General features: G+C 40.6%; 1 protein-coding gene across 2 annotated transcripts in view; it reads left to right on the top strand.

Annotated features, from left to right (window-relative positions):
* Positions 1-1,350: 1,350 nt before the first annotated feature.
* Positions 1,351-10,595, top strand: part of LOC147182265 (LIM and SH3 domain protein 1-like) — a 32,701-nt gene continuing 23,456 nt past the window's right edge. For both annotated transcript variants that reach the window (XM_086059687.1, XM_086059679.1), the window contains exon 1: positions 1,351-1,688. In XM_086059687.1, coding sequence (XP_085915813.1) covers positions 1,620-1,688 — 69 coding nt within the window. In that variant the 5' untranslated portion in view covers positions 1,351-1,619. The remainder of the gene's footprint in view (positions 1,689-10,595) is intronic.

Here is a 10,595-nt window from a genome sequence, read left to right as displayed (position 1 = left end):
TGCTGTGGATCTTTGCAGTTCATTTAACGCTGACTAAAAATTAATGTTGCGGAGGAATGGGCAAACATTTTAATCTCCTGATGTGCAAAACTGGATAGAGACATACCCCAAGACCTGAAGCTGTGATTGCAGCAAAATGGGGTTCGACAAAGTATTAGTTCAGCTGGTGGGGCTGAACACTTTTGCACACCCTACTTTTCAGTTTTTTTTGTTATAAAACAAGTTTGAAATAAGATAGACACTTTGTTTCACTTCAAGATTGTGTGCTACTTTGTGTTTAACTTTGACATAAAATTTCTATAAAATATATTTATGTTTGTGGTCTTACCGTGCCAAAATGCTGAAAAACTGAAGGGGAATGAATACTTTTTCAAGCCGCTGTACCTGGAAGTTGACTCTTCTTATGTGCTGGAAGACAACCCTCTTGCAAGGTGGGAAGGTGGAGAGGTCAACAGAGAGACCCTTCCAGCACATAAGAAGAATCAACTTCCAGGCATGTGTCTGGAAGAGGGCTCGTGAGCACGACCAGAGATCCCATCCCCTCTCGACCATGGAATTCACTTTCATTGTTTAAGATTTTAGTTTTTATTTTATAGCCGCTTAAAGGCTGCAATACATCTGTTGATGCTGCAAGGCCCACACATTAAGTCAGACTTTTTTTTCTTTCCCCCTTTGTTTTTGCCCTGCCTTGCCAATATCAGAATCTAAACTGCACCAGTAGACACCATTTTAGCTGAGCACCCTTAAAAAAAACAGGGAAAAAAACAGAAAAACTGAACTGTTGGGAAAACAAAGTTTCATACAATAGCTCCTCAATTGTGCACCGGTTCTCAGTATTTACACACGTTTGCAGCAATTATTTTCAAACCTGTATAATAAATCTATGAATTCATTTTACAGGGCCTAGTAAGCTACTTTTGCCGCCCCATGAAACAATGATAAGAAAACATGGCAGGCCTTTGCAAGTGCAAGCCTGCCAGCAGGTGTCAGTATAACCACGCGTTGTTTGACATTCCCTGAATGCTTGCAAGCGAACGTGGCAGACAGATGTGCACAAATGAGATTCAAATATTTTTGCACGACAGTGCTGTAATTTGTTTTCCTCTAGGACACGCCAACAGGGGTTTATTTGGTTGAAGTAACACACAGCCTGTGAAACGGCCTGTCAAAAAAAACAAAAAACAAACAATAACACGAACTCAAAGTAGTCAAAGTGCGTGATGTGACGTATCGTGCTTAAATTGTGATATTTTGGCGAATTTTTTTGTTTTAACCGGAGGAGCGCCTCCCACGCGATTTCCTTCTGGAAACGGGAGCGCGCGCGTCGGGCTGGGAGGGGCGGCGTCGGGGGCGCGCTTTCCGCGTCGGCTTTTGCTTCTCGCTCCGAGTGTGGACTGCTGACAGCCAGCTGTGCGGCTACGCGACGACGACAATAACAGCTGCGGATCCACCGCCTTCAAAGTGTTCACGCTGCACTCATCCGGTGTTCTTTTGAGAGGCGAAAACATCTCAGAGGGAGAAGCAAGGAAAAAGAAGACTGAAAGAAAGAAAGGGCTCGTTTTGACGTCTTCGTTGGCGGTTCCTGTGCTAGCTAAGCTAAAGACGAGCATTCCTCCGACATGAATCCGCTGTGTAGCAGATGTAATCTCGTCGTCTACCCCACGGAAAAAATCAATTGTCTGGACAAGGTAAGAGCACCGGAATCGTTGTTTTGGTCACGTTTGTGTTTTATAAAGAAACCACGTTCACTCGCCATTGGTTTAGGCTTGTTTTTTGAAGATCTAAAGGGAGACACCTTGCGGATTTTTTTTTTTTTGTGAATGAATCGCGTAGCTAGAAGGGGGCACACAGGTATGGCTAGCATGGCTAGCTAACAGCTATCCATCGTATACACACGGCTCGATAGATCCCCCTTTTCGAACACGGTTGCCAAAATTTGACTTTATTGTATTTTTTTCTGTCTTCGTTATTTTTAAACCTGTTTGTCAACGTAATGGGAGCGACCGCACTCAAAAGCCTGGCTGGGGCCTGCACCTTGATAGCGACTGTCGAAAACGTTATCTGACTGCCTTAAACACCAATTTGCACCCTTACTTCCAGTTTTGGGGAATTTAAGTCACGATCGAGCAATTGCAATATGGTCGTTTCCTGTCAGGGGCTTTCCTTCTGCCATCGGCTGGCCTTTTGGTGTCCAATGTGGGATGTGTCACACTCTCCCTCCCCTCGTTAATCTATCAAATGATTAGCTTGTCCAGATTCGCTTGCAATCCCATACAGTAGGTTTAATCTCACACAGAGGTGGCGAAATCTCATCAATTGTGGAGTATCAGTGTGAGGAAAAACAAGCACTGTGGGATCAATAGCCAGTGCATAAGTACAGATTGAAGGGTATTGTAATTTTATAGAAAGTTCCTGATTTTTGCACAATACGTTGACCTTTTATTGATTTTTTTTATAGGTCATATTTCTTGTTATAAAACCTGTTTGGCATCTTTACGTGGTAGACTGCACACAAGGATAGCATAATTAGCATCCGAGGCCAAATGTTTGTGCAGTTTAATTCAAGATATAACCATTCAAATGTCGTCATTTCCTGTCAATGGAGACCCTGACGCCATCAGTAGGCCTTTTGGTGTAAAGCTGGAATTTGTTTCAGTAAGGGATGATTCAATTGTTGAGATTCACTTTCAGTCCCAAAAGGGAGACTTCAACACGTGTTCAAGTGGCAAATCTCATCAATTGTATACCTTAGCCCACTGGAGCGTCAATATGAGTAACAGCAATCTTCGCAAGATCCTCTTATATATTGGACATTATTGTAGTTTATTCTCCTAGCAGGGTGTTGACTTGTGCACAATTTGTGGCCCCACACAAGCCAGAGCATGCATGCTGCAACTCCAGATGTGGGTGTGGCCTGCTTATTGCAACAGAGTTTAAGGCCAAGTGGATGATCTTTCTAATGGACGTCTGAATTGCTGTTGAAATCAATCCCACTCAACAGCCTTACTTGTTGACAGATGCACTATCTCCCTCCACTGACAATAGCTGTATGCACTTTCTTCTTACATCTAGAGTGGTGTACTTCTTCCTTTGGTATCCACATGTGCCTTAAAAAGTATTGGAAGGTCTTAAATTTCCCTTTAAAAAAATAGTTATTTATAAATCCATTGTCCAAAGGTCTTACGAATGCCATAACATTGTACAAATGTGTTCAATCAGGCTTCACGCAGAAATAATCAGTCAATACTTTACTTTGTCCATAAGGCAGAAAATGTATCACCCGAGACGCACAATTGCTGAAGATTCATTCCTTGGTACAATGCTTGTGAACCTCCACATGCCACAACCACCAGAAGACATTGGCAACTGTTAACAAAACTACTCAAATGTGTCCCAGAATAATGCACGATGACTAATGCATTGGATGGGAATGTTTTGTCCACATTCGCTCACTACAATTACAGCCGTTTGTGCTCGTTGACTGTGCTGTGGAATCTGGCCAGAGGTGGAGCACATTCCAGCAGATCGAACCTCCCATGAAACATGCTGTCAGATGCCTGACGTACTCTCATCTCTCACCTCTCCCTTCCATTTCGCATTGGCGCTCTGCACAGACTGCCTTTACTTTTTCACCTCTTATTATTGGTGCTTGTATTTAAGGGTCAGCTCAGGTGGCCAGTTGACTCTGCTGCTGCTGCTGCCGCTGCTGTGTTGCTATTCCCGGCCACACAAAAAAGAAAGCCTTTACCTGACACCCTCCTTCCTTGCATCTACTCTCCAGTCCCCACAAAGGCTCACTTGTGTGACAGCTGCATTCCGGTCTAGCCCAGCATAAGCAGTGCTCCCGGGGCACACATGCCAGAAGACAGGAACTCTTCCTTTCCTTGCCTTGCTGCTAGTAGTCATAGTTACTGCCCATTGGTGGTAAAGTATGAGGGTTGTGTTTGTGTCAGAGCGGAGTTTTTGCGGTAAAATGTTGAAGAAAGGCAGTGGTTTTCCTCACAATTGCCTTTTAGTCAACCATTTACGAACAGGCTGATTTGTGAAGGGATTATGTTTTGAATCGGTACATGTTTGTACATGCCAGTGAAGCAGGATTATTATAGTTTTGGAATTTTTCATTTTAGTTAGTTTTTATTTCCTTTTGAGTTTAGTTTTTTATTGGGATGCACGATAATATCGGTGGCCGATAATTATCGGCAATTATCCACCTCTTTGACGTCACACAGATATACCATATAATAAAGAAATCAGCCGATAGCCACGTTGGTCCATCTGTTGAGTTGTGCCCAACCTCCCCTCTCCTATGATAGTGTCGCAAATTTGTGATGTCATAATGCACGCGACTTCGTGTTCACAGAAGATGCATCATGGCGACGTGGCAGTCGCCAGTGGGGGCTTTCTTTACTGTGTTACCCTCCCAGTCTTTTGTTGCATTTTTAAAACATGACTTTTGGCAAACTCAAAATGAGTAACCGGTTGTATTTGAAGCAGAAATATCAATAAAATTCCGCTTCATGGTGCTTTACACAATGTTCCAATGTATTTGTACATGTTAGACTTATAGTAGGACTTGAAAGTATATTTGTATTCAAGTTAATTTTGCAAACAATTATCGGCATACTTATCGGTTATCGACATTGGCACTTTCTAAATGAGTGGTTTATCGTATCGGTCAAAAATAGCATCATCGTGCATCCCTAGTTTTTTTAATTTAGTTAGTTGTAATTAGTTTTCAGGGTGGTTCTTTTAGTTTTCATTAGTTTTAGTTATTTCATAAATGCTTAGTTTTAGTTCGTTTCAGTATTAGTTTTTTTTTTAAAGTGTGTATTACTTGTGCGCATTATTTAAAAAACACCATGGGAGCAACGTCATCTGAAGGTGCTTTTCTATTGGCTGCTGCTAGATGATGTCACTCTTGTGTGACACACTTTCAAATGTCCTTATTCCGTTTAATATCAAAATAAATCATCCCCAAAGGCTTATGCATTAAATTGATTACCAAAGAGTAAAACGAAGGACATTTTTGACAAAATTATAGTTAGTTTTAGTTAGTTTTGTAAACATAAAATGTAGTTGCAGTTTTCGTTTTTTAAAAAGCATTTTTGTTCTTCTTTTATTTTGTTAACAAAATTGTTCTTTTGAATTTTAGTTTAAATTTTTTCGTTAGTTTTAGTTAACTAAAATAACCTTGCAGTGAAGAGAACATTCTCTTCCACACAATACAGTGTTTCCAAAAGTCTCTTCATTTTATTACAAAGCGAATTAATTGACAAATCTGTAGAAAAATACTAACAAACAAACAAACAATAATTATCATTCTTAATAAGAATATATATAAAATTAATTACAAAATAACTCTATGGGCACCAACAGTTCCCAAACTTTATAGTGGGATTGAATTATAAAGAGACCGTGGGCGCATTGTACATTTACAGTGCGATTTTTAGCCTTTTTCTGACAAAAGTGCCACCATTTTGATGTGTCATGTTTAATAGTTGGATGACCTGAATATTTGGGGATGCTGCCTGCGATTTCACGCACACAATTCCCTTACACACAGGCCTCATCCCATCTGATATTACCTCAAAAATGCCGAAAATTCCCGGGTTAACTTCAACCACCCCCCATTCTTTGTCGGTGCCATTTATACGGAAGAGTGACACCAGTAAAAAAAAAAAAAAAAAAAAAGGTGAGAAAATGTGGCTTTTACACGTAATGAAATAATTATCAGGTGTCAAGCATCACACTACTGTCTCGACTTTGCAGAATACCCATGCAAAAAAAAAATCAGCATCGTGCCCCTTTTACGGCTGTGATAAGACCTCCCAAGAAAATTCCCAGCCCACATTTCCATGTTGATGTCATTTATACAGAACAGTGACACGACCAACAGTTTGAAAATGGTAGCTTTGAACTGATTTAGATTTTCCAGATGCTCAAAGAAGCATCAGAATATTTAGCAGCAGCCTGTGACAGTCACCTGAGTCAATGTATGATCCCACTTCCTCATCACAACCAGGAAGCAGGTCTGCTAGTGCTTGGGTTGCTTTGCAAATGTAATCTGCTTCAACTATCCCTTCCCTATTCTACTATGAACTAACTCACCTTATGCATGCGTGTCCTTAAACGCTCTAAAGTGTGATGATGTGCACACTAAGCACATTAATGAGTTTAGCGTGTCTTACCACATTACATGAGGAGCAGTTTGTCATTTTAGCGAGATGCTCACGTGTTCGTGGCAGTGGCAACTGGCAAGATGTAAAGTGTTTTGTCTTGCGTTCGTCAGGTTCGGCCCTCTAAAACAATTTGCGCTAATCTGCTGATTTTTTTTAATTTTTATAAAGGCCATATTTGTATCTAAATTTGTTCAAACCAGCTAACAAGAAAAATAAGCAAAAATCATACCTTTTTTTAAAATAGTAACTGTGAAAAAAAAATACTCACTTCAGCCACAACTAGTTGTGATATTTGTAGTGTTGGCACTAACAACTTTTTTTTAAAAATCGAGTCTCCTATTGATTATTCCATTGATCAATTGCCCCAAACCACCTGCTATTTTTTTTGTTCAGTAAAGTTTTTTTGTATTGTCGTTTCTATTAAGTTAGCAGAAAAACCTTCTTCGCGCTGAGCCAAACGACATTCCAGGCCCCGCGAACCAATTACTTCCGTAATGTTCGCATTCAGAGATCTTTTGTATGACCAACAGCATTTGGCTTTTGAAAACACCACCAGTTTATCTTGGTCATTGTCATTAATGTTAGCTGGGTAACTTGACGTCTTAGTAAGTAATTTACGCTGGGTCTCATACTGGGAGCTCGGTGATGTTTCATCAATTTACACAAAATGAATATAGCATCGTAACGGGCACTTAGATTATTTTTTTTTCATCTTTCATGTAGAATTTTGTTACCTCAGACAGAGTAAACATCCATTCTGCTACAGACAATAGAGGGAAAAAACACAAACAGTTTCCAGGTACATTAATTAAAAATGGGAGTTATTTTGCGGAATTACAATTTCCACGCTGAGATAGCGATGCCGTTGTTGTTTACCGGACATGTCTTGAGACCTGTATGCTTTACCCTCAATAGTTGTCAAGTCTTATTTTCTGCATATTTTATAGGGCCCGACCGATATGCTTTTTATTTTTTTTAGGCTGATGCCGATACAGATTTTTGGCAGAAAAAAATTACAGATTACAGATGAATCTGACGATTATTTAAAAAAATATATAATGCATAAAATTAACCCAATTCCTTTCCAATGGGTGTTACTTACGCACAAACTTTAGCTATTAAGATTCTCTGCTTTAAATGACAAGTCTAAGTATGACCTTATCAACAGATTTCATGAAGAATACAAGGTTATTCGTTATTTTATAGATTTATGTGTCAATAATAAAACCATTCTTAAAAGCATATTAACCTTTTCTTTTCACAAGTGTTGGGACTTATTGGACTAACCTGGGACCACGGGAATTGGATTTTGTGCCGTGTCATGTGGATACACCTGTTAAGACAAAAAAAATCCTTGAATTTCGAGAAAAGAAAGTCTTTGAATCCTTGAAATATCAACTTTAAATATAACTCGAAAGGAGATTGACAAAATAAAACAACAAGAAAGGGAAATACAAATAGAATCTTCTTCTTTAATCTTTATTTTGCTAGGTTCCATGTTTTTATAGCAATAGAACACAATATTCTTTGGGCCCTGCAAAATCAATCAAAATCTAGTAAAACAGCCGAGAATGAAGGGGATTGCTTCTCTGTAAATGGCTTGGAGTGAATGAGTTAAAGTTAAGTGTCCGGAAGGATGTCGGACCCGGAAGCGTCAACCGAGGGGGGCGGGGCTTAATGCGAAAGGTCGAGTCAGGCCTTAAAAGTCATTCATTCAGGTCTTAAAAAGTCTTCAATCTTGACTTCCTTAACAATCTGGTCTCTAGTGGAAAGATGATTATCCACTAAATGATAAAAATCCACTTTCGAGTACTCAAGGATTGTTATTCTGTGACTTATTACATGACTGGTCGCACTCTCTATGTCCACTATGTACGCTATTTCTGTGAGCATGACCGAGCATGTTTGCTCATGAGTGGACACGAATCTAACCTACATACATTGTAACATGCATGTGGTCTCTGTTCATACACACGCGTGTGCCCTTGAGCCATGAAGACGCAGGGGGGGCGGTGTTTTTTTTTTAAAATAATGGCTGTTTCTAGGGCTCCATCTCCGCAGTGTCCTCATTTTTCCATCTCATTGCCAGGTCACGTCTTGCGTAAAGCAAATGCTCAAAAAAGATGGTTGCGCTATCGTTACTATTTGATGTACTAGGCTGTGCTTTTTGTTGTTTAAATACAAAATGGCAACCACCTCGACTGAGGAAACACTTGTTTTGCTTCATTTTGTTTGAAGGCAAATGAACACAATGACGGGAGTGTGTGACGTCTGCATAATCTAGGCGTTAGTCACTTTGCTTTAGTGTGTGGAGAACAATAAGCTTCAACCCATTTCACATTCATTGACTGAAAGCTGACGTTTTTACGCCTGTCTGTGTGGCTACTGACATTTTCAAAGCCGGCATTTTTGCGTTTTCGCGTGTCACCTCTGAGGTACTACAATATTAGTGGTGGAGCTGAGGCAAAATGCCGTGTGTGAGATTGGGAATAGTGCAAGGAAGTGTAGAGTGTGCAGGGGATTCTTAACACCTTTGAGCATGTTTTACACTGCTGTCAGACCTGTATTTTTCCATTATCTTTGTGCCTCGCCAAAAGTAATGCTCATTTGCTCACGCAAAATAAGAATTGGTGGTGTTTCTGCATGCTTTTGAATGCATGCGTTTCGGCTGCATTCTGTGCTATAGTGACATCTAGTGGTTACTTATTACACTTTGTGCCTTATAATAATACTTGGCAAACTCCAGTCAGTAAAATCACACATACTAGAGGGTAGGCAAAGTATGATGTAACATTTTCCGATTTGATTAAAAAAATTAAAAAAAACACTAGCATACTGTAGCTACGCTTGTGGGTGGGTCGCGGGTTGGGTAGTTTCCTATGGTCTGGATGGGCTGTGAAGGCAACACAGATTTTTGTTTTGGTAGGCTACGCACGTTGTTGTGTTCTGGCGTGGTTACGGGCACGACCGACAGTAACTTGCAAATTGTCAATTAAAGAGTTGTCGTTAGTTCGTCGTTTTGCCTGATTATTTCACCAACGTTACAATACATTAAAATCAACGGCGGCAGCACCTCATCGATTAATTGACTGAGTAATGACGAGCAATTATCATTTAATCCAGCTTCATATTCATTCATGAAATCGGACGGCACAAATTTGACGGATCAAATTTATCAGCCGCACACACAAAACGTACAACTCTAGAATTTCCCAGATTTTAGACATTATTATCCCAGGCCTAACCGGTGGATTGTTTTCTCACCTTCCAAAGTTCAATCAGTAACCGCATAATAGGCATGGTGCTGCTTGTGTGAAAGGGTATTATGCTGCAAAGCTGGGACATTGGTATAACATTTTAACACATGGCACTGACTTCTTTTGCCTTGGTATGTTAAAATTAATAGCTTTATGGTTATTACAAACAAAGACAACAGGTGCTAGAGGGAAGGTAACTCGTTTATGGGCATAGTTGCATATCAAGTTCAGGTTGTGCTTCAGCAACAATAAACCATTAGTGCAACGTGTGGTGTGTGCGGCTTGCAGTCTGTGTGGCAAGAGGAAGTAAGTCAGGAGCGTGTCACATCAGCAGGTGGACGAGGTTGTCTCGGTGGAATGCGGATTAGCAGGTTCTGCATGGCGCTGAACAAATAGTTAACATATCAGCAACCGAGTACAAGCAAGGACTTTATTTGATCATGGTAAGATCCAAAGTTCAAGCTCAGCTCAGAGGATGGTTTCCCTTGAAGGGCATCTCGCTGTGTGCTTGCGCATATAATAATGTAATAATACAAGTTTGGGCTGCACAGCGATGTAGCGGTTAGCACATTAGCCTGACATTCAAGAGGTTCTGGTTTTAAATCTCAGTCGAGGCTCATTTCAGTCTCTGTTGGACCTCGAGATTGTCCCAGTTGCAGTGCCGAAAGTCCCACTTTTTACATAGATGATGAAAATTGGACACGTGCACACGTGGCAGCAGGCATTGCAGGAAATTGAGACTTCCTGCACATCTATGAAGTCTTCGCCATCCACAACAATGAAACAGCACACATACCACTCGGCACATGGCACTCCTGGTGGTCCGCTATGTCCAGATGTGAAGAAGCTGCTTCTTTAAAAGCAACCCCAACTGTAATGACAAGTTTGCGCCATAATATTTATTTGGTTGTTACTAACATAACTGTGAGATTCATATTTAAAAAATCATTTCCATCCCCCACGCCATGCTCTGTCATTCACCAGACGCATTCAAGAGTTTTGATCGTCCCTTTAGGAACGTTACAGAGGCTCACCTTTTCTTTCTACGCATTTCTCGTTGCTCGACGGAGAAACCAGCCGCCATTCTACGTCACTACGCACTGAATGCGTTGCGACATAAATAACAATGGCGGCGTATTTGGACGTACGCACGTCCAAA

The sequence above is a fragment of the Leptonotus elevatus genome, chromosome 1 (genome assembly GCF_054856555.1).
Source record: "Leptonotus elevatus isolate MCC_2025b chromosome 1, RoL_Lele_1.0, whole genome shotgun sequence".
NCBI classification, from domain to species: domain Eukaryota; kingdom Metazoa; phylum Chordata; class Actinopteri; order Syngnathiformes; family Syngnathidae; genus Leptonotus; species Leptonotus elevatus.
The sequence above is the reverse complement of the archived record's forward strand: the minus strand, read 5'-3'. Positions and strand labels throughout refer to the sequence as shown.